We start from the raw sequence: 25956 nt of genomic DNA on the forward strand, positions 1-25956 counted from the left end.
AAAAAATTCCGACAAAAAAGCAAAAAACCCAACCTCAAACCAACCAAACAACCAAAAAACCAACAAATACCAAAACCACAAAACAGCACAAAACAAAAACAAAAAAAAACCCAACAAAGCAAAAACAAAACAAACAAAAACAACAAGAAAAAACATCAACCGAACCATGTTTTTGTCAATGTGAAAGTTTCCACAGAGGTTTAGCTTTCAATTATGTAATACAAAGAAATTCAAGCATCCAAGATCAGAAGTCACACCCTTTCCATTATCTGAATTATTAAATTTAAGTCCTTACAGTCACACATTTTAAAATTCACTGTTTGCAAGTAAGCTTGAATTTCACTCTTAGTAGAGAATGTGAAGAAAGCCATTGTAGAGTTGCCCTCCAAAAGGTAAATCTTTATAATAAAGACGTTACTATTCCATATGAGCTTACTCTGAGCACAGCATAGAAATACACTCTGTTAAACCCATTCATACACTACTAATAATACTAATGTTATCATTTTTAAAACTGGATTAATACTGCTAAATGACAATTTTTGCATTTTTCATCAAAACCAGGAACAGCTCTAAAAGCAGATCATTTAATTGCAATAACAACCTATAACATTTCTTTAGACAGACTATTTAATAACCATATGTTAAAACCCATTAAATTTCTATTTCTGCTCACTATATTCTCAGACTGATGGAATTCAAAACTCAAGAGGCACATAATACACATATTATACATTTATAAATGAGTGATAGGTCAACATTTAGCAAATGTTGCTTAAAAATGTTGTAAGAAGCTCCAATAAAACTTGTGGCATTCATGGAAAACTGTTGTTCCTGATACCTGAGACATGCAGTAGTTCTGCTTCAGTATTTCTTTGAGATTTAAAGTGATATAATTTACACAACTCATAAAGGAGCATCTGTGCCCTCTCCTATCTGTCATTCTGCTTATTGCTATGCTGAAGGCAGACCTGAAACTTGAAAGAACATTAGTTTGCAAACTTACACATTCTCAGATTTTTTTTTCCTGGTGTTTAACTTCATACCATATTCTGGTCAGAATTCAAAAATCCATTAAGAAAACCAAAGGGAGATAGTTTTTAAGGGCTTACACTTACAGTGGTTGTGTACTATTTTTGATACACCTGGAAGTGCCTTGGCTTGATTTGGCACAGAATTCCACATCCTTTCTCCTGTTAGCTTTGTGGGTTTGTGGTTTTTGTGCATTTGGTTGGGTTTTTTTGAACCGGGATCATTTTATTTTTTTTCAGCTAATATAGCACACCTATAAAACACAGTGTTGATAATGCAGGGTGACATTAAACAACAATGAGATTTTTAGATGTGTTTAACTCTTCCACTGTGCACAGCAGCTTCACCTTCCAACCACACCTACAAGTGCTTTTGTGTCTGCTGGCCTAAGAGGCGCTCGGACAGGACAGAGTCTGCAGCAAAGGAATGACAAATTGCAATCTGAGATAGGCAGTGACCAAATCAGACTCTGGTGTTGCAGTTGTGCCAACCAAGGAAGAAACGCCCACCTCAACACGGGCTGAGGTTCCTTCCAACTTCTGTGGCCAGACAAAAAGAAAAACATAGATAATGTGACCTAGTTAATGTTTAAAGGACAAAAAGGTATTTCATGCAATATGTGGGTCTGCCAGAGAGCTGGGTTTCTAATCAACACAGCAACTACTAAGAACTTGATTCTATTTACACCTCTTAGGTTAAAAACCAAACTACCAAAACCCCAGTCAGTGAGCTGCTTCTCTAGGACATGGGCTCAGGTCAGGATTTAAGAATCGAGCTGAACAAGGTCCTTGCTGTTGTTTTGCAATAACAATTCAATCATTGGAGCCTCAGTTTCTCCAGTATGATGTATGGAAAAGCATATTTAGCCCTTTCATGGGTTTTGATGATAAATTTATAAATGTACAATGAACTTCTGCTGCCTTGTGAGTCTCACAGTGAAAGCAGTACAGAAACACAAAGTATTGTTACACTACTGTATGAAGCTGAAAATTTGCCAAATGCAAAGTACAAGTTAAAAGCACGTCAGCTTTAGGAGAAATCAGAGTGTCCTGAGAGAATCCAGCTAAAACTTCGAATATTGTTACAAACTTTCTACAAGGAAATGATAGAATCCTGGAAATCACACCAGATGTAGATTGTGTTTGGGGACATTGTAAGAAAAATTAAAGCAGTAGATGCAAAGTAACATTGCAATTTCCTGGGCTCCATAAGTGAAGGAAAAACTCTGCAAGTGCTACAGAGTGAAACAGCACATTTAAAAGCTGAGGCTTTTTCCTTCTTCCCCAGAAGCTGTCCAAATAAAAGTAGATCTGGAGTTCAGGATAATCTCCACATGTACAAGCAAATCATCTGCTCTGTGTGAGCCTCCAGCTTGGTCACAGTCAATATACAATAAAAGTTATTGCAGAGGTGAAAACAGGTACTGAACTCCTGAACTACAGGAATCCTGTTTCAACAATGAAGATCTAAAATACCAAGTGAAGTTAAATATATAACCCAGATTGAAGGTGAAGATATAACTACTTCTACATTTAGAATAACACAATGATTTTCTAGTTGTTGCTGGAATCCATGCCAAAGAGCTTTTCCAAAGAATCCAGGCTAGCTCTTGTTTCAAACAAGCAGAATTCAAATTTTACATTGGATGTATCACTACTGCTAAAAAAATTAGGGAATTTAACTCTATTTTGTTCAGATAAACTTTAATAGATTATTTTAAAAGCAGATTTGTAAGACTAAAATACTTTCGTGCTGGATACCATGCCAATAAGTTTTAGAAATAAAATCATCAGCATATGGAGGCTAAAATGTATTAAAGGACAAGTACAAACATCAACTATTTCATTAATTCTTCACCTTATGATCTAATGTAAATTATAAAAGGCTTCACCAATGCTCATGCAACACAGATTAAAGCAAACATAAGCAAATGCAAATGTCAAGCTTAAGAGAGGTGCCTAAATAAGCTTTAGAAGTGTCACTGGATTCTCTTCACACTCCATTCCACATGTGAACATCTCTCCCTTCCTCTGAAGAGTCTGCACAATTTTGCTTTTGCTGCTGCTCAGCTCTTGTAGTGCTTGTCTACATGTCAACATCACCAAGCAATTATTTTAGCATTTTGCACTTACTTTTGTCAAGCTACTGACTAATCATTCCTAGCTTTTTTAAATTGCTAGGATTTAAATTTTAAATTCTGAACTTTTTCTTCCATTTCATTCATATTTGGGGTTCTCTTCCTTTCTCTCTAACATCCAAATCTTAATATGCAGCACTTCACCTGTTTTATAAAATCTGCTTTTCCAAAATCTTTTAATGCACCAACATCTCCTTCCTCTAAAGATCTGGAAACACCCACTAATCAGAGAATCCACCAAAACAAATACTTTCAAGTACTTTATCACAATTCCTTTGCGTTCCCCTCACTGTTCATCACATCTAGGTCGGAAAATAAAGCGGACTGCATTTTTGTAATGTATTTTCCTATTGATGAATAAACACTTTTGGAAGCAAGCAAGCTTCCCATAGTAATTTTAAAGAAACCCAGGACTGATCCTAAGCAGATAATATGCTTCTAAATATACTAAATGTTGTCTCCTACTGAGAATGTATTTAGCAAACCAGGTTTATTAACATTTCTCCCAAACACCACCTATTTTATTAGACCAGACAACCTGATATTTTAATTGTGAAGAACTAAAGTGCTTTGTGTTAGAGAGTTCTTTATCTGGAAAATGAAAACTGCATGGATCACATTAGGTCTATGGAAATACTGGACTTCCAAAGTATGAAAAGCAGCATATGTTAAACGTGTGTATTCAAAACAACAGAAATAAGGAGCTTCATTTACATGTTACCAAAGTCCCTAATGTTCCAAACCTCAGTTCTTCCTCTGGCTTGTGTTAAGGCAGGAGGCCACAAAGAGACATCTAATTACACATGGAACAGTGCAGTTTTAAGGGTATTTCAGATTTCACAGAACTTAGAACTGTCTTAAATTAGAAAGCAACAGTGTTTTTAAAATTCTAAGGGTATTTATAACCATGCCATACTTATAAACATGCACCAATTTTTTTAAATATTGGAGCACACTCTGCATCTATGCAGACGGACAGACTAAAAGTACTTCTGATGTGTTTCATTATCATAATTATTCAATACTTTGATTATTAACATCAAAGTTACACTGTTGCTACATTTTTGATCCGCTAACAAAATTAAGTTTTCTGTTTAGGTTTGTAAGGACTTTAAAGCCTCAGCTTGTTAGTCCTGTGTTGGGAAATATCTCACAGGGTCTCTCCTGTATTTAGCTGCATCTGATCCCAGCTAAGGCACTTGCAGCTCTACTGCCCCTTATGAATATATACACTGGGGGTCTTTAATGCCCTCAAATTCATCACTTTTCATTAAATAAAGTTGAGAGTCACAACTGCAGGTGCTGTACACTGCTGTGCCAATCGTTTCAATTTTAAACCTATTTTTTCCCCTTGATGACATTAGAACTTCACCCACGGCTGTATCAGCTTATAACTTTCACTTTTAATTAAAGAAATTAAATTGGCAACATGAAACACTTTGCTTTTACATTAGCTTTGTTAATAAAAAGTGAAAGTTAAAAGCATCATAGCTGAGGGTAAAACGCTGCTCAATGTTACGACCATGGTGAGGTGGAATGCAAAAGCACAGGTCTGAAAAACGATTTATATTAAAATCATTAACACTGCAGAAAAAAAATCCTAAAAATCCAGAAAATTATCTGAACACAATAATTCCCACTTTGCTCTGCTCTCATCAGAAGTGAGTTCCAAGTGCTCATGCAGACAGGAGGCTGCATTGAACCCACTGCTCTCAGAAGAGAGGGAAGGGATTAAATGGAATGACAGCTGAACTCATCTCAGACTCAGAGAGCAGCCCCTCCAAGTCATCCTAGCACACGTGTGCAAGGAAATCTGCAGCACCAAACTTCAGGGATCTCTCCAATAAAAAAAGCCCTTCAGCCTACAGTACCACCCAATCATCCATAAATGCTCATTAACTTTACAAACAACTCTAAACACCATGTCCCATTTATTTACATCAATTTTCTTTTTACAGAACACATCTTACTGCTGTGATAGCTGCATTTAAGATCCCAGAACTGGACAGACTTGTGCTATTAATACGTAATACTCAAAATAATAGACTAATTGAATGCATATATTGGAAATTAAATTTCAACATTAATTTTATAATAAAATACACAGGCATTCAGCCATTTTGAGCAGATCAATGAACAGAATAATTTTAATGTGTTCTACTTTATCATAGATTATAACACAGAAATATCATTCATTCATTTTCTGAGAGCCGGGAGAACTCCAAGCTGTAACTCTTTACTGTCACCAGTCTCTCCAAAAAACAATTCAGAAATAAAAACAACAAAGGACAACAAATCAGCTACCAACTCCTACTCCTTCTGCTGCCAGAAATATTCCCATTATTAGCCTAGAAGCAGAACTTCATTCAACTTGATAGACACCACCTGCATTTTCCAGGTTTTGGAAATAGCTATGAAAGCAGTAAGAACACAGATTTACTATAATAAGACCAGTGCTTTGTTGGGTTTGGTTTGGATTTGTTTTTTTTTTTTTTGTTGGTTTGTTGGTTTTTTTTTTTAGAAAACCCACACGAGACACACCATGTCAAATGTAAAGGTAAATTCCCCAAGTGATTTTAGTCTGGCTTTTGACCTTTCTGCTGCCTTAAGACTCTCCTGAGCACTGCCTGTACCATCCCCAAAGGCCCAGAGAGGATGTCTGGTTCTGCACACACCTGGCAACAACAGCCACTGGCTCTTACAGGCAAAACAAACCAGGGCCAAGAGTTGACTCTCCCAAATATTTCCTTTAAAGAGACTGTGCTCTACATACGTGTTTATACACAAGATGGTCCCTCCTGTTGCCATTATTTTTTTCTTCCTCACTGTGATGCTCATGTCAGGAAGGAAACCCAAAATCAGTGACGACCAAGGCAGCTCAGTCCCTCCCTGCACAGCTTCCTCCTTTTGACACACCACATTTTCTGGGGGCTCGAGACAGGAGCTTTTCCAGCAGCAGGAGGTGACTGGATCTCACAGTTTGGGGACCAAGATGCTTTTAAACACTTCTATAATAAAAATAGTTACTAGAAACTAAATTGAAGAAAAGCTTTGGGCTGCACGTTCAAGGCCGGTATGGGAATGTTGTGGAACATTCTGGAATGCTGTGGAATACTCGGGAATGTTGTGCATTGTTTTGGAGTGTTGTGGAATATGATGCAGGATCCCTGAGATGCAGGAGGTCATTCTTGCTCCTCAAACAGCATAGTAATAGTTTCAATTTTCAGATTTTTATTGTAAAAGAAATTGTATGTTGCATTGCTACTAGAGCATACCATGATTTTTCCTTTCCTGTCAAGTTTGTCTTCCCCCAGAAGAGCTCACTGGAATGAGAACATCACTCACAATGATTCTCAGCTCATGATACGAAGTTTCTATTTCTCAACTATTTCCCAGGCATGGGACATAAGATTTTGTAAAATTCTCTCATTTAACAAGTTAACTAATACTGCTATTTTGTTTCAAAGACACTCATGTAGCACCACAGCTAATTTTAACTTCAGTGACTTTTCTTAGAATGTCAAAAATTGCATTTTTTTGAAACTTGACTTTGTTTTCCTTCTACCTTCTCGTCTGATTTGATCTCTTCTTCTCCCAAAAATATTTCCTGAAGCAAAACCAAGCCCATCTGAGTGCTTACAAATTTTGCAATCTGTAAGCAGATTTTGATTAATTTTGTAATCTATTGTAATAACTGAAATTACAGTTGCAGATCAACCAGAACACTCATGTCAAATATTTTCTTTTCTCCTCCTAAAGAAACCCACCTACCACCCAAAACAAGAAAAACCTGCAAACCTGACACTTTCTTTGGCCATAATTTACCTTTTTTTTTTTTTTTACCCCTTACTGAACAGTAATGCTAAATTACCAGATCAGTTTCATGGCTTCCCAAAGGCTCATGCTGCCTCCCTTTGATTTCAACCTATTCCTTCATTTTTCATTATTTTCTCCATTGACCATCCTATTACTAAGTAGATTATTTAACACCATCTTCTTCAATGCCCAAAACATTTCCTTCACTATCTGATTCTTTGTAAAAACCTGCACTTCGGCTGTTAACAAAGCTTCAAAGTGCAAATAATTAAAACATATCTTTTCACTCTGCAAGTTCAACCTTTCTATGCTCTTCCATACAAGACAGCAGACGAGGTACCACCAGCAGGAAGTTTTGAAACTTTGACTTAAATTGTTCTGCTGAGTAACCTTAAAAACATGGTTGCACAATAACCTGAAAAAACACTCCCAAGATAAAAGATCACGCTGTCTCTAAAAGGCACATTAACGAGGTGCAGTTATAAATAAATATGAATTTTAGATTTAAGCATCTGTAGCAAGGAAAACAGAAATTTCACTTTATACCCTGAAGTTTTTTTATATTTTAAAGTCAAGGTGACAAAGGTGCTATGACTGGGGGAGCAGTGCCTTTGCACAGTGGATATTTGAGTTTCCAGGGCCAGTTTAAGCATCTCCTCCTCTGCAGACACAAACATCACCAGGCCACAGACAGAGAGAAGTGGGTACTGATGGGCATCACTTCATCAGGCAGCTGGCACAGATTTTAACTGTGTCCACTTCATTACTGTGTCATTACAGTGACTGCATCCTTCCCACAAGGGCTGAGATCCCCTCAGACAACAAGGAACACGCATTAAAAAATACAAAAAAAAACCCCAAAATCCTGGGTAATGAGTTAATACACAGGAATTCAGAATAAAGACCTCAACAAACATCACTATTCATTTACAGTCCTTTTGCATCTGAGCAGCACAAGAGAATCTAAGGAAATAATGTAAAATCTGTTATTTAGAATAAAGAATTGCAAGCTGACCATATTTTGCCAAACCATGTCCTATGTAAGCCTTGTAATAGGTCACCCATCCATCAGAACAGACTGGGGAGCACCAGCTAAACAAAGCAAGCTCAGTTCCAAACTGGCATTTACACTTATATTATTACAATGTTGCACAAGCACCTTCCAAGGGATCCACACTGTTTTCTATGTCTCTCTCTGAACATGAACACTGATAAATCAGAACTGCTGATGGCTACTCTGTGCTTTGGTTTTGGATTTTTAACACCTTCATTTATTTTTCACCTTCATAATATATTTCTACAGTATACTATGTATTTCTTCCAAGCTGTTTCCAGGTTATGGAAGACAAAGTATGCATTCAGTAATTTCATTAAGGCAATTCTTTTCAAATAAATTAGGGGATTCTTTTACTTTTTCTTTGTTGTGGAAGTCTTGAATTTGCTCTTCCTGTATTTTATAGGAATCAAACTCGATGATCGTGCATTTATTTCCTGAATTTAGACTTCATAGGACTTTGTATTATCCAAGACTGAAACAACAACAAAAAAACCCTGTCCAAAACAGAGAATATCAATTCACTAAGGAATTCAGGTTGGAAGAAACACCAGGAGGTTCCCTAACCCAATCTCAGACCAGCCTGAATAAGGCTTAGTGCAGTCAGGGAAACATTTCTGAACTGAGCACTATAAGCCACTGCATTTTTCTCAATGCCTGTTAAAAAACAGACCAACATAACTAACAAGCAGCAGGATACACAGAAAAATTATTCACTAAGATGTTGTCACTGAATGGAGAAAAAAAGATAAATACACAAGCATTTCTTTATTTTTAATAAATAAGAATTAAGAATGAAAACATCCAATACCTTTTCATCAAAACATTTAAAGAATATCTATGTTGTGCAAGAATTTGTGGAATATTTAATAATGTGAACAATTATAAATTAAGAGTGCAAACAGGACAGATTAAAGTAGCTTAACTGAGAAATTGATTTCTATATAAGCAAGGTTTGCGTTTGGATTTTTTTTTTAAATTTTTCAATTTGTGAACATTAATGGCATAAAATCAGGAGGCTGTGTTACAATTGAACATTGAGTTGTTCTGTATAATCTCTTAGAATATACACTAAATAACTCTATGAAGATTCAAATACAATTAAAAATGGGATAACTAAGGGATAAATTATTTGCAGTTAGATATGATATACATGATTAAATTTACAGTTACAAGCAGGAGACTTATCTATACCTATGTGCTCCTGAAACAGTATGATATGAGTTTGTTCTATTGCACCTATGAACACTCAGTCTCTGGAACTAAAGCTACAAAGGAACAAGTCCTGAGAACTGGCAGTTAACTGAAGCCAGGCGTGAATCAATCAAAACCTGCAGTTAGAGAGAAGCGACTGGAACACATTTAAATGAAGATGAACAAATGAACAAAACCGTTTAAAAACAAAGTCTAAAACTACCAGAAGTAAAAAGCAACTAAAATAATTTACTGAATTTGTTTAAAGACCAGAAGTATAGGCTGTGATTCTCCAGCATCACAGAAACCTCTGGCATCTATTAAATTTCAAAGGCAATTGTAAAAATCATTTCACAGAATTATTGTGAAAGTATTAGCCACTGCCTCCTGTATTTCCAAGAACTCATCAAATTTGGAGCTGTAGGTTGAAAAGACAGAGGTATCCCAGGCAGGTGGGTCTGGAGTGAGCACAGAGCAGAGCCTGACTCACAAGGTCAGGGTGTGATGTCACACCAACAGTACCTCTCCTACTGTAAGAAACAAAATGTGCTTATGAACACATGTCACAGGATTAAACGATTGTTAGAAGGCCACGGATTGTTAAGTAGGTAAAAAAACAGCAAAAAGTGATACCTTGGCAGCCTTCAGCAAAATTTCCCTCTCTTGTTCATCTTTCCTTTGCTTTTCTAAACGCTCCAACTGTTCAAAGAACTTGAGCTGGGATCGGACATCTGTGGCTTGTTCATACCATTCATCATCCTGTAAAACAGGGGCAGGCCTTTAGAAAAACAGGAACTTCATCAAGACCATGCATTTAAAGACTGTAGGTGTTACACATTAAAATCTTTCCACTGTACTAATAATAGAAAGAAAAAGATTATTTTTAGGCTCGGGGGAATGAAGCCAGCCTATGGTTAATAATGCAGTGAGAATCTGATAATTTAACTAACATCTAAGCACTTTAAAAAAAAACAAGGATTGCTTTATCAGCAACGGATCCATGAAAGAGTTAAAAGAAGTAAAACCAACTGACTTAATGATGGCACACAGCTAAAATGCTTAACTTTGAGTGAATAATCCTAGCTAGAGTTTATAACCAGGCTCATAACCTATAATTCCTGTATTTGTGCTAGTCTTGAACTAGCAACAGACTTTTCCAAGGTGCAGCATTATAAAAGCATTAAAGCTAAAAACTCAGCTGAAAATAAGCCTCTAAGTCCAATTAAAACAGAAGCTTATGACAGCTAAGAGCATGCAAGTTTTCCTAGCACACAGCAACCAGGAGAGTTTATGGCATGAGCCACATGGAAAAAACTCAATGTCAGTCAGCAAAGTAAGTTATCCACATGACTTTCATCCCATTTATCTACTTAACGTTTTTCTTTCTGACTACCATGCTATGAAATCAAAGAATAGCATTAACCAAGAAAAATACAGAATACAATGGCAATGCTACATTTCAATCAGAGACAACACTATTTTTTTCCTAAGGATTTTTTAAGACATTGTTTTAAATGCTTCTTTGGCTTAACATGGACTAAGCAAACTGTTTTCTTCTCAGACACCATCCTAGAGAGAAGGAAGGAGGGATTTAACACTTCTGAAGATGATAAAGAATACTGAAAAGAAACAAGGATATTTTACTTTTCATCCAATATAGTAGAGTATATCCATCAATTGCAATTGAAAGATCTAAGTGTAGGCATAAATCAGGAAGAGCGGCCTTCATTTTTTAAACCATTTTTCTATTACAATAATGCTGATTATAGTCACAGATTCCTGAGATTATTATTTTTGTAAATATCACATAGAATTAGTCCAACCATGACTCCGATCATGGGGTCCCCAGGTTTGGGAAATAGGTGGGCTAAGACATAGTCCAAAGCTGTTTGACTAGACTACCACTCCAGGAATACAAAAGAGTACACCACAAAACCAAGGAACAAACTAAACCAGAGCTATTCAATGTATATTTATGCTAAAGAAAACTAAACACAGCTTAGACAACACACAACTAGTTATTGGCCTCTTCCTTTGACACCAGTTTAACTATAATAACTAACAAGCATCTTACTTCTACTGGAAAAGGTATTTCAAATATATCAATAAAGATGTTTGATTCATTTGAATTTCAAACTGGTTTGTAGATCTCTATTTAAATTTCCCCCCGGATTGAGATATCAAAATTGTTTCAGTTTTCTTCAGGAATACAATCACTAACAAAAGAATCAGTAGCATTTTCCTTGTAAATTTTTTTTAACAGAAAATCGTGTTTAATTACAGTGAAGAATTTACAGCTGAATTCTTTAGTTGCTAAGGTATATATCGGCAACTTCTTTAGAATATTAGTGTTTCTCACATCCAGAAGAGTTACTATAGATTCCTAAACACCAAAGCAATTTTGATCCAATTCCTGGATACTCTGGACAAAGAAGGAGCTATCAGGAATCAAGTCTTAATCACAATCCACAAGCAGAAATATTTTAGCACATGCTCCATGCCAGACACTTCAGCACAGCAAGACACAAACAATCCCACACCCAAATTCCCCCGGAGAGGAGGATGAGCTGGCAGGCAGACCCACCACCCCAGCAGACAAACCTGCAGCCCAGGGAAGCTGTGCAGCAGCAAGCAGAGCGTGGCTGTGCCGGGCACTGCCAGCCCTGCTCAGGGCACACTTACTTTGTACGACTCCATCCGGTGCTGGGTTATCACTGTCACTTTCTCCAGCACTGCTCTTAATCTGTTCTGTGTTGCATGGGAAATAAAAGTAACCACCTCAGCTGGCACATCAGTAATTCCTAGTTTTTTAGCTAAAGCAAAAAACAAACAAACAAACAAAAAAACATAACAGAATTAGCTTAACCCCAGTAGAAAATAAACCCCAAAACACAAAGCTCTAAAGGACTTTACATCACAACTTGGTTTGCCTGAATAGATAAATCCATTACAATGTATTTAGGTGGCTTTGGTGATACATTCTTGACACCCTGAAAAGGGTGCAACTCTACAAGATTAAAAGAGAAATCAGAGAATTCCTTCAACACTTGAAAGCATTTAAGAACTTTGCTGAAATTTAGCCTGGCACATTAAATTGAGGCATATCAGAGTATGAGACAATCTGAATCCTCAGTTGTTTTACACAAGAAAAACCAATTCCTTTATTTTCAGAAGCATTAGTGCAGATGAATGTCAGTGTCAAGAAGGTGAGGGTGCAGTCCAAAGTATTCTGTTGCATCCTTTAGCCTACACCACTGGCATAGCACCAATAATAGAAATTTTTTAGGGGAAAAAGCCAAAAACTATTAATCAAAGGCAAAGAAATAAAGTCATATTTTAAAGAGTTGTTTAGAAACACCAGCTGTCCCCACAACACATATTCATGGTTACTTGGACATCTGATACTTTGTGCTGAGTTTATAACAAAAGCAGTCTACAGTCTAATGCATTTATATATTTCAAAAACACCCAAGCTACAGAGAAAAAGAATATGGGTAACACTTACAGACTCCTAAATTTATCAAAATAATTACTAAGTATTGGATATAAATTTGTAGGTATATGAATATATAATTTATTTAAACTACAGTCCCACAAATGTGGTCCCAGCAGGGCAGTTTTCTGGATAGAAAACTCCCCGTGTGCACACACAGACATTTATATTTTACACAGGAAAAAAAAAAAAACAGGCAGTTGTATTTTGTATGGAGCATTGGTGTTGACCCACCACAAAAGAATACACCTGCCGAGTCAGTTTTCCATTGAACGGACACAAGGCTGTCAAAAGCAGTTTGGCTGGGACACATGAATGGTTATGCAGAACACTACAGCAAATCTGTGACTTTCAGAAAGTTCTTCCTACAGAGCAAATTGAGGGAGGAATCCTCGTGTGAGGAGGGTCCCTAAGCAAAGGCCGACCTCGGCTGCACGACAGCGAGTGTTTGCTTTGCCAGGCGTTCCTGCCTTTCCCTGGCTGAATTCCACAGCAAGAAATGGTCCCACATCTAGATAAACAACGTGGAGCAGTGAGTGCTGGTGGCACCAGGAGCGGAGCAGGGCCACAGCCAGGGGGAGCCAGCACCTTCCCTTCCCACACCTTCCCTTCCCTTCCCACACCTTCCCTTCCCTTCCCACACCTTCCCTTCCCTTCCCACACCTTCCCTTCCCTTCCCTTCCCACACCTTCCCTTCCCTTCCCACACCTTCCCTTCCCCTGTCCCTTCCCCTGTCCCTTCCCCTGTCCCTTTCCCTTCCCTGTCCATTCCAGTGATGCCTGGACCACAGCCCCACTGTGCTTCCCCAGCACCGTTCTCTACTCTGCCTATTGCTGGTGTTCATTTTAGGGATTCTTTGAAGTCATTGCTTCTTAAAGTAACTTAATCACTGACTCCCCATCTTACATGTTACCTTAAGGATTTCAGCAAGATGCATATATGATTTTTAAGTAATTTTTGCCTTAGCACGGGGAAAAAAATAAATTAAACCTTTCTTGGTGCCCAATTTTTTCTGTGTAATAGAGCTGGAGCTGCGCTTAGGTTGCTGAAAGCTGAACACGTAATGGGAAGCAGACACACATTAAATCCCAACACTGCAACTGCCACCCAGGCAAATGAAGTCCTTGAAGTTGGGAGGACGATTCCTATGGGCAGGAGCAATTCCTCCAAGTCAGACTGGCAATATCAAGGTCTATTTGAGCATGCACCATTTTATTATGCAAACACATGTAAGCAAAGCCATCAATCAGAAAACCCCAGTCTGAAATCTAAATAAGAAGGGACATTTAATTAACTAGTATCCAGAAAAGAGGCTTAGAGATGGAAAATTCTGCGCTATTCTAGGTAAGGGTGAAAATATGTAATTGTTACAGTTCTTTGAATTTCAGCATAACTACAGCTACCCAGCTTCCCTGAAAACACACACACTGCTTTTAAAACAAGAACTGTAGCCATCTTGGGTTTTTTTCACAATAAAAGTCTTTCTAATCTTAAAGAATTTTATTCTAAGTAAAGCCAACCATTATGACTTCTCTTGTCCCTTTAACTCTTCAGAAATTCATCCATAATCAACAGACCATTCTCTGAGACACTTGATGCCTTAAGATTCTTGTCCTTCATCAGCCTCTGCAATATCCCAGTAACTTTCTTCTCCTAAAAAAAAAAATTACTCAACGTAATAATCCCATGTCCAGAAAACTACCGAGAGGCCAGAGAGTCCCTCGGGAATCTGCCCTCGGACTTACCCTTTTAAATGGGGGTCTCAGGGACCTCGGGGGTGAGACACAAAGCCCCCTCACCAAGTCTGCAGATGGCAGCACCCTGAGCAGTGCAGAGGGAAAGGAAGTGGCAAGGCAAGCAAAACAAGTGGAACTTCATGGAACTCCTGAAGGACAAGTGCAAAGCCCTGTGCCTGGGCTGGACTCACTGGAATACCACGGGCTGGGCTCAGCAGCACTGATGGGAAGCACAGAGAGCCTGGAGGACAGCAGGTTATACAGGCTCCAGCACTGCACCCTGGCACCCATGGGCTGTACCTACAGCAAAACAGCAAATCAGTGGTAACCAACCCACCAAGGGAAGCAACCACTCCTCTTCACTCAGCCCACATCTACAGTCCTGCACCTCTGGGTCATCTAGTACAAGAAAAGCCTGAAGAAACCTGAATCCAGGAAAAAGTCAAGACGGCCATGGGGTTGCAGCACATGGCCTACATAAGGAAAAAAAACAAGGGTTTTTTTTTGGTTTTTTTTTTGGAGTAAGACTTAAGGGAGAGTTTATTAAGTAGATGGAGCCAGACCCTTTATTAAGGTTGCCTGGAAGAAGAACGAAAAATAAATTCATAAACTGTAACAGCTGTTTCTGACTGGATATAGGTAAGAATTCTTTCATGAAGGCAAATAATAGAACACTTTGCACAAGCAAGTTGTAGACTGTCCCACCTCTCAAGTTTTTAAGACTTGGCCAATTAATGCCACAAACAACCCAGTCTGAACTGAATGTTGATCCAGCTTTGAGCAAGAGACTAGATGCTTCAATGGCCCTTGTCCTCCTGCATATGTGCTTCCATATTCTATATTACTGCTGTGACATCTCTCCTACAGTTCAGATCATCCCCTGGCACATTTCCCAGTCCCTATTTGTCAGGCATGCCAGCTGAGCACAGAGACCCTGAGACTGGCCAGTCTGTGCCAGAGAGCTCACTGGCAGCCAACCAGGCAGAAGAGCAAAGAAAAGGACAACATGGGTTCATTTCCTCCTCAACTCAGCCACACAGAGGGGGCTCTATCTAGCTCCTGATTTATCAATTGACTCAAAAGTGACCTGAAGGGAAAGAAGAAAGGCAAATGGAATATTCAACCACTTAAGGCTAAAATTCTTTGGAAAACAGAATAAGGGGAAAAGAATACAATTTCCCCCCAAATGAATTAGCATCAAGGAACCAGACTACAAAAAGATTTTTTAAAAGTCATCTTGTCATCCACACGATTCATCATGTGTGGAAGCATCATCACATCTTTCCTGCTCTAAATTACACTAGTTAAACCCTGTTAGCTTGGGATGTCAGAAGCAGGGTGCATTCCAAAGCTGCATACTACATGAAGATTTGGCACACTCCTTAAATACTTGGATTGTACTTGGGGAAGGGTGGGAAAATTCCCAATTTCTACACTTGGAAATGCTGGCCTGGTTATATTTTCACACAGTTGCTCACACCACTGTGCTGAATCCACTGACCTACAAGATGTTGTGATACCATTTCTTAGAGCCTGTCCCTTTTTTGCTTTCTGCTACTCAGAAAAAATGCCAAATAGAAACTGACTCTATGCACAGGGCTGGCAAATGTTAATTTTCATATGTTTCTATATTAAAGTCTTAGTTTTGATATTTCTTTTGATTGCCACTTCTCCTCCTGAGATCTGCTCTCATTTATAAATTTCATGAACTGAAATGTATAAAATTTCACCCACTCTCATTTACAAAAAGCATACTAGAATCCTGACTGTCATCAAAGGAAAATAACACTTACCTGTAAATAGGAAATTCCTGATATATTCTTCTAGTCTGCTTAATTACTTTTCCCACTGTTAATAGGAAAAGGCTGCTCTTCCCTTTTCAAGATACCCTAGAGTGATAATGATGTGCAAACAGAAATACAATCTATGCTTGAAAGAAAAGTGTATATATACACATATATAGTCTAAAATACTAAACATAGTTAATTGCATCACAAAACACAAATATCCTTGTTGCTAATCATCTTTGCAACCAAATTATTGGGCAGTGGACTTCATCTACTGATACTTTTATTTAGGCCCTAGCATTCTGAATTCTGGTCTTAATTGCACCATTTGATCTTTACAGTATATACATTTAAATATGTGCAGAAACCAAGGAGAAAATAAAGATTAAAAAATAAAAGAACTTACTTCTATCAACAGAGTGCTTTCCCCTGTCTGTTTTTAAAAAGTTGAACTTCTTTCTGATTTTTAGGTGATCAGCTCAATGAGACTTAAGTTTGATGATGTGGAAATCTTAACTTGCAGTCTTGTGACCAAAACTATCATATGTGGAATTTGAGGAGAGTTGCTTGCTTTTAAATAATACATTTCTTAAATTTAGACATTTTGGATAGCAAGTATATGCCTCAAGTCCTTAAAATTACTTTAGCAATTTTGAACTTTTCCTAGAGCTATGATAAAAACATCATCAAGGTTAACAACAAAAAAGGAGCTGGAGCAAAGCAATGCTCCAAGCTATAATTTTAACCCATCTCTCCAGCTGAATTCAAGTTTTGATATTTTTAAAGACAAAACTAAGGTCATACTCTTTTTTCAAGTGCTCTTGCCAGTTCTCTATTACACCAGAAATGTACAAAACCATCAAGAATTGGTGCCTTATTGAAAGAAAACTTCAATTCTTTGTGGCAGAACTCAGTTACAGCACATCCTCAGAGGCATCAGATGCTACTAATGAGTCACAATATCCTATATGAGAAATATGAGGGACAAATTTGCACTCAAAGTGCAAATTTTGAATCTGTCAAGCATTACAGAACAACACAATAAAGTCTGCCTACATGATAATTACATGTCTGGAAACTTTAATAGAAAATCCTGGTTCAATCACAATTTAATAAAGACCTACAGTATATGAGCATGCAAAGAAGTGTGTTAGGATATTTTGTTACAAATAAACTATATTATATTTAAATTTTTTTCTATATTGCAACAGTTACTATAAAGTCAGAACTTAGATACAAGTTCCAAACATCTTGAGGGAAAAAATGTTCAGCAATATTATTCTGATATTGGCATATGTGTCAGTAGCACAAGATTGTTTTTTACAATATAAAAGCAGCTAAACCTTGTAACTGAAAACTTCTTAGGTCTCAAAAAGTGAAAATTCTGCTATCATCTGCTTAGCTATCTGAAAGTCACTGCTTTGCTGCACTTTAAAAGTTTAATTATATTTTATTGATCAAAAACCAAAACAAATCATAAGGAGGGTACTGCCCTATTTGGGAAGCAGAAGAAAAATACTGTCTTTGCAGATAGGGTTTCAAAGAATCAAAAAGTTACTTCAATAATTTATACTATAAGAGAACTGACAGGACTGAGATCAAAGATTAAAAAAAAAATTATTTGCAAAGCATCAGGTCTGACTCTGATTATTGATGTGATAAATTATTGAGAGCCTGTATAAAATCTCTGTATATTTACACTCAAAACAAAAAAAACCTTGAAGAACTGGCTTTAAGCAGTCAAACAGCTCATATTTAAGGCTTGAGATGTCCTTCATGAGCAACACTGTCAGGGTGCACAATTAGTGACTATTTGCCTAACCACAGGTCAGAAACACAGAAAGCACTCACTTCTATAACCCTAACACCAGGAGCAACTTAAATTCTGTGCATGAAATGTTGGCCCAAGATCCAACTGGAACCAGTCTTGTAAGATCCAGACCCCTTCTACCCATACAGCTGGCTTGCATACCACAAAACAGAAAGCAAAGTTCATCCCCCTCCAATCTGAGACATTATTTAAGATTTTGTTTAACCTCATTCAACACCATCAGATCTAGGAAAATGCAGCAAAGAAGCACCTGGTCACATCTACCCATCTCCCTCCTGCCCACATCACAGAAAATGTGGGGCTGTGCCTTGGGCTGCATCTACAACTGAGGCCAAGAACCACCACAGTTTTGTGCCTCAGTCACCTGCAAGCTTCCCCACCAGGAAAGGCAATGCACTGGAAACACTACCACTTCAATTCCTGCACCCTTCCAAACTATTCAATTCTCTATTAGAGAGTTCTGTTTCTTCATTTCACCAGCATGAGGGAAACTGATGATTTTATAGTGCTGCTGTAGATGTAGCAGTGAAACATTTAAAACACCCTCAATTTCTGTACAATTACATATAATTATATATGAGCTGACTGGTAAAGCAGACACTGTTCAAGAGTTACAATACACAGGAACTCCTGGAAATTACAAGCTGAAAAAATTGGGGTGAGGGGGAGAGCAGTTCACCTTCTGAAACTAGAAAAGCAATCTTTGTGTAAGACTCAGCTTGTGTGGTCTCTACAGAAAGCAAGCCCTGAAATCAGGAGGAAGCAATTGGAGCTTTGTCTGATACTGTGTATTAATAATTCTAAACCCAGCAGTCCCATTCAACTGTCAGGCTGACTAAACACAAAGGGGAAACAACTCTGCTGCACTGATGGGCCATCCCTGACATCCTGAGAAGCACAAATGGCAATTACTGAACTCACCTCTCCCAACCTCATCAGGTGGAACTTAAGAATAGGATACTTCTTCCATAGAGCAGCATCCTCAGCCCACAAACTGATCCATTAATGCTGCATTCCTAGTGCTATCAAGGGGAAAAGCCAGCCCCACATATTAAGCTAGAGAATGGGGGACGGAACGCAGGAAAGGAAAAAATTAAGGAGGTTGTTTAGGTTCAGAATACCCTGGGGTCGTGTTGGGGGGGCTACCAGTGCCCCAGAGAGACTTTCAGACTTCAAAACTGAAGGCAGAGCTTGTTAAACAGTGGTAGGGCAAACAGCAACTCCTAGCTCTGATGATTAAAATTAGAGATTCCTAGGGGTGCAAGATAACCCAGAGATCTCGGGCAAAGGAAACAGTAAGATAATTTTAGCTGCAATCTTCTGGTTTCAGCCCCTTGAACAAAAGCTTCAATTCAAGTCTTGCCAACTAAAGGCATAAATAATTAATTGGTGTTGACTTGCTGCACGGTTAAGCTGGCCTGCTGCTAGAAGCCACTATAAGGAAAGGAGAGACCAACAGTCTTGAGCTGCGACCCTCACAGAAACAGCCAAGCGGTCGGAGCAGGCGGCGCCGAGGAAGCTGCAACCGGGAGCTGCTGAGGAAGGGCCAGGCCAGGGAGGGTTTCCTGCCCAGGGAAGGATCCCTGCCAGGCTCCGAGCCGGGGACGGCTGCCGGGGCAGCACAGAGCAGCACCCTCTGCGAGGGGCGCCCGACACAACCCCCGGCCCCAGAGCACCCCCACTGCAACGGGACGGCTCCTGCAACGCTGTGCACACTGCTCAGCGCTGCCAGTGCAGCTTCACGGGGACCTCCTTAGAGAGAAGCACTTTTCATCGCCTCCTAATTGTTATTTACAAAGCAACGGAAAGCCCTACGTTCTAAGGAATGCAACCTTCAGTAAGCTTGCTTGAAAAAAGCTGTTCATCTTCTCAGAGCTCGAGCACAAAGCCATGAGTCGATTTCTGGACAAACTGGACAACCTTCCTGAGAACTCCTGAACTGCAGGGTGCAGTGTTTGCCCTACACTTCTTCAGGACTACCCACCTTGGGCTGATTCCCCAGGAAGCATTTTGTGACACTGAGAAACTGCTCAAACATTGGTTATTTAAAAAAAAAAAAAAAATACATTCCAAACTTGCAGATTAAAATCCTTAAAATACATACCATGTTCAGCACCTGACACGGCACAGGAAAAAACATAACCAGCCATGTGTAATGTAACCTAAAAGAATAAAAATGCTGAATAAAATGCTACACAATTTTTAATATTGTCTTCTCCTGCCCCCTCCAAAGTAAATGCCAACCAAACTATTTTAGCAATGTAAGATCCAACTGAGACTTTTAAGCTCTGTAGTGTGAATGCACAAGCACAAAAACATTCAAAGTACGTTTCAGGCACTGTAGTGGATTTAACTTTTTCCGTACAAACTATACTACAATAAATACTTATGTATTTATGTAACTGTATAAAAAGTTAAGTAAACCTACACTGGGTAACAGAGTCCATAATAATCTTTTCTTCGATAAGAGTAGTATTAGGAGATACTGCTAGAAATTATTATAACGAAGAGTGTGTAGTGATCATTGTGTACCAAAATTATGCCCCAGTCTGTCCTAAGTTAGAGTATCTTGCCTGTCTACTAGGATGGAATGTTTTTTCCTTTAATTTTTCAAGTAATTTTTTGAATCTCCAACATTGTAAAACAGAGTTCCACAACTTAACTACACATTTGGCAAAACCAACCTTTTTGTTTATTTTCGACTTTTACTTTCTAATTTTAATATATTCTATTCTCGCCAAAGGAAAACAAGCAAAATCGCTCTAGAGTAGAGGGTCATATTGGTGCAACTATTTTAACATGACAGAGAGAGAGAGATAGATGCATCCATGCAAAATCTATCTGCAGCCCTGGCCATAGTCCCATCCTATTTTCTGTGCTGATTCAAAGCTTTTATATGCAAGCCCATAGGATTTGGGGTAGGACAAAAAAAAATTGTCAAGTAGAGAAAGAATTTCTCAAGAATCGTACTTAACCCAAACTATACAACTTGTGTTTTTTTGATGGAAGTCATATAAGCCTGACCAGCAAAAAACCTCCACTTGTCTAAAAAGTCTCAACCAATAGGTAAGTCTGGGAACTTACTCATAATTCATGAGTAAGTTCTTTCTGGCAAAAAGAAAAACTACTTTGAGAAGAGGTCTGTGCTAAGGTATATATATAACCAGACAATCCAGTTTCCAAAATTCTGTCTCTAAGCTAGATAATTAAACAGCTGAAAGGCAGCTATTAATCATCCATAAAGAGTCCTTTTTATTACCCTTAGCAGTTTGTCTCTAACAGAACCCAGCTAGTCACCAAACAACATTCTGCAAGGTATGCAGAGGCTTGGAAAATGGAAGGAGTTGCCACAAAGCATGGAAGCATATACACATAATCAGTGCATCTAGGAGCAGAAAACACTTGGCATTCCAACAGCAAGGAAGGCTTGCAGCTTGATCAGAGACAGAAAAAAATGTCAACTCTGAAGGAACATAAGGCACTACAGCTAATTGTTTCCCTGCTCTCTTCTGTAACTAAACTGTGTGTCACCTGACTTCTTTTAGAAGGAATCAAAATCTCAATGTGTTAAGCAAAGACAGTATCCTTAAGTTTGATGTTTAATTTGTCCTCTTTAAATTATTCAATTTTAAGATTATTTTTGTGCCATTTGATGTGTGTATTGTAAAAGGGCAGGTGCTGAAGTTTAATAAAAGGAGGGACTGAAGGACAAAGTCTTAGAAAGCTACAGCTCCACATCCTACCCTATAATCCCAGTAATCTGTGCTGGAGGAATTGAACAGTGTGAGGAAAAAACTGAAGACACAGGGGATGAGATGTGAAATGGCAGGTCTCAACAAGTCAGGTAAGAACACACAGATTACAGTTATATGATCTTTTCTGCTTCAATTTGGTTTTTCCAAAACAAAAAATACAGCATAATAGGCATGTCCAGAGACATTCAGGAACATTCAAGAATAAGCATGGAGTGACTCTAGAGGACTAGAAAATACGTTCACTATTTTTATGAATAATAGTAAATGTCTCAATGCACTTTTGTGCTTGGTTACTCACTAGAGAGTCAAGTCAAAAGAGATTTTTACAGGGACCAGAGCAGAAAGAATTAATATGGCAATGACACCAATAGGAGTCCCTAAGAAAACAACAGAGAAGTTGCTAGTTGGGGATTTATCTGTTTTCATGCACGGTAGACAAATGCATTTCTTGAGCTAAACTCAAAATAGTAAACCAAGACAGGACCTCAAGCTTAAACACCATAAATACATGATTATGACAGTACACCAGGTAAGACAGAGATGGAGCAGAACTCCTGTCAGAGATGACAAACAGATGCCAGCATCCTAGAGCACAGTGCTCAAAAGGACCAGAACACACACTCCATCACATCCACAGGCTTCAAAGGAATAGCAAGCATAAGAGCTTGCCTGTGTGGTTCTGTTCTTTTAAAGCAAATTGTGTAAAAATTACGGACATTTTGACAATTTCTTTCCCCTCAGAAACCATCTCTGACACCACAGTCAGAACAGGTATGAGAGCTGTCACCACAAACCTGATGCCAGGCAGACCAGCTACACGTGATGCTTCATCTGAGCCACGATGGGCATGTCAGACAGGGAGGATATGCACAAAACCCAGGAAATTCAAAGGATACCAGAAGGGCAGACCAAAGATCATAACCTGAATTTCCAAATGTCAGCACCTTCATCTGTTTATACCCAGGATTAAAATTAAAACTGTCAAGATCAGGACACCATGCCACATTCATTAATACCAAATAGAGCATCACCAAATCCTCCACTGCAAAATTTAACCAGGTCAGATATGGTCACTTAATTTTATAATATAAACTATCATAAACTAAAGCTGTTTTCAAAGTTGTACTTCTACATTACTGTGCAAGAACAGTTGGTGGTACCTCATTTCACACAACTCTGTGTTGCAGCTACTTCCTTGAAAACAAATACCCTTTGATTAGCAGCAGAATGTCTTCGTACCAGTTCAATATTTGGCTCTGGCTTACTTAACATGAGGGACTGCAAAACTGGTTGAACCACAGATTAACCCTCTCTGCATTACAACCACTGAAAAAAGTGTCAAATTGCCAATGAGTTACAGTAAATTCTGGACTTGCATGCAGTAGACTCAGCAACATGAAGGAGGCTGACAAATGCAATTCAAACTCACGGAAGAAAGGAAGACTAATGGAAGTTTACAAAGTTTCTTAGTAATTTTAAGAAATGAAAACACTACAACCTTAGTATGAGCAGCAGGATTGCCAAATAAACATAATGAACAATCATTCCAACATATTTTAAAAAATATTACCTTTTACTTTTTCCCCCTTTAACGATCCTTGAAGATGCTGTTCACTGATCAATGACTTCCTCCTCCACAAAGATGTTCCAACATGTGTTGAGCACTGGGGACATTAGCACCACCTCTAGAGCATGGAGTTTGCCTACAGGGATAATGTAAGTCAGCTTTATTGCAATATTGAATGGTTCTCTAAGGTTTTCTTTTTATTGTTCTTATTTTACATCCATGGACTTTATAAATGAATCTGGTAGAGAATGCATCTCCACAGAATGATGATCTTAATTTTACTCTCCTTTGCAGAGACCTGGAAATTTAAGTCGTTCAATTCCCAAATGCAAACTTATTCTGAGGCTGGGTAACATATTTTGGTGGGCCCTGAAGGCCAGAACTGCCTTCCACAAATAGCAAGACCTTTTAAAGATGGCACTTTCACTACATTCACAAAACAGAAAATGGGTGAAAACAGAATGATTATGGTGAAAACAAAACTTGAATTCTCTAAATATTTCTGAGACCAAGTAGAATGGTCATGCTCTCAGTTCAGCTGGAGCAAAACCTTTGAACATGATGCTTGAAGAAACAGCATCATTTTCTTCATAAATAATCATAGTCTAAACATAGCTAAATTAATAATATTTATTTTGAGAAATTACTGCTTGATGAAATAACATCAGTTCTGACACCTAAAGGTGATACTGCTGAAAGCATAACTCAGATTCCATAGTGTTGCAGAGCCAATAAGATGAATAAAAAGAAAACCTTTGAAATACACAAAAAATATTGAACAGAAGCTACCCTACCTTTCACAGAAAGGCAGACTCCAAGCTCTCAGGTGGTACTGAAGTTACCATTCCAACACATGTTGGGACATCTTGTAAAACAGGAAGTCTAATCATGGACCTATTAAAGAAAGAACAACAACAGGGTTTAACATTCTGCTGAAGCACTTACTGGTTATGTTTATTTGGCAACACTGCTGCTGATACTAAGATGGGAATGCATTCCCACCTTTTTAAAAAAGGAAATAATAAATGCAAATAAAATATAATTGTCTTATAATACTGTAACATTAGCAATTGATTCAGTTGGAATATAAAACCAAATTCTCTATTGAACACGTACAATAAACTCCAATCTCAGCCTAAGAAACAACTATCCAAACTATGCACATTGATTAGAAAACTGGGAGCAGTGCACAGCTCATCTAAATACAATTTCTAGGAAATTGCTTGTTTTATACTAATGAAAAAAAGCCCAAGTTACAGAACTATTCAAGATGTCAAAGTGGATACATCTCTATACCTGCCACACCTCTGCAGTGCCAGACTGAACTTTACAGAAACTAGAGAAAGTCCATGCTTTTGGCATGCACATGAACTTGCAATTTGGATTATACAATACCTAACATGACTTTTTTTGTGCCCTGAGAAAAAGCAAGTAGAATCCAGAGAACTCCACTGTAGGTACAGTTCAAGCAGACTAAGCATGTCCTTAGGACAGCGCATGACTTCCATCTGCTACACTTATGAACAGGTAGGTGTTAGAGCAATCCCCAAACACAATCAAGAGTTATGTCCACAGGCATTTACTGAGGTCATCCTGACAGAAAGATGCTGATGGAAAAAACTATATCCAAACAAATACTTCAGTCTGAAGACAAATCAACTTACGGACAAAAAGTTAAAAGTCAGCAGTGAAAACAGCTAAGTCACATCAACAAAAAGTGCAGTGAAAATAAAAATTATATTCACAGGCCATCAGAGAGCTCAGAATTTCAGAACACACAACCACTGTAATTGAAACAGCTATAGAAGCTCTCTAAAGTAAAGCAACCAGAGAAATAACTATACTTTTATGTTAGAGCTGCTCTGTATATGAAAGAGCAGTCAACAATAGGACAGTTTCATCTCATTCAAACATGAATACAAATGTTGACAAACAAACCCAGAGAAGGAGGATGGCAGACTTACTGAACTAATAAGAAATGCTTTAAATGCAGGCTGAAATCACCTGGCCTGGTTCCATGAAGGGTACCCCTATGGGTTTTAACATGGTTTAGCAATATAAAATGCCCTCTAGAGCACACAAATTCTTTATTTAAAACATATACGTATGCACACAGATGCTGCCACTGTGATGCCACACACTAGATTCAATACACTCCAGAATAGAGAAAACACAAATAAGCTATTTCTGTATGTTTTAACATGCAACTTCATAGCAGATACGCAATTCAAGCATAGCTGAACAAAGAGAGAATCAAGGCAGAGCAATGATCAATATTTCAAAGAGAATTAAAAACACATTTTACATGGAAAATAACAAAAAGGTAAATCTATAAATTATGTTGAGCCTAACCATACAACTGTTATATTGACAGAAACAGTGGCTCAATTCCAACCAGCCAAGCTTCTCAGAAGCTGTTCTAAGGAAGACTGTAGGCTTTGTAACTACTGAACTAGGAAAAACTGGATTCATCAGCACATTTTCAAGCTTTGTAATAACTGGCATGCATCACTATGTGTATTCTAGGCTAAAACTTTATTTATATGAAGCAAGA

General features: G+C 38.1%; 1 protein-coding gene across 1 annotated transcript in view; it reads right to left on the reverse strand.

Annotated features, from left to right (window-relative positions):
- LOC134048543 (transcription initiation factor TFIID subunit 4-like) overlaps positions 1 to 25956 on the reverse strand; it is a 146609-nt gene that overhangs the window by 72156 nt on the left and 48497 nt on the right. Inside the window, exons 11-12 of the mRNA XM_062500380.1 lie at positions 11916 to 12046; positions 9867 to 9992 (exon numbers count right to left, since the gene is read on the reverse strand). Of these exons, the coding sequence (XP_062356364.1) occupies positions 9867 to 9992; positions 11916 to 12046 (257 nt within the window). The remainder of the gene's footprint in view (positions 1 to 9866; positions 9993 to 11915; positions 12047 to 25956) is intronic.

Source organism: Cinclus cinclus, chromosome 11 (assembly GCF_963662255.1).
Source record: "Cinclus cinclus chromosome 11, bCinCin1.1, whole genome shotgun sequence".
In the NCBI taxonomy this organism is placed as follows: domain Eukaryota; kingdom Metazoa; phylum Chordata; class Aves; order Passeriformes; family Cinclidae; genus Cinclus; species Cinclus cinclus.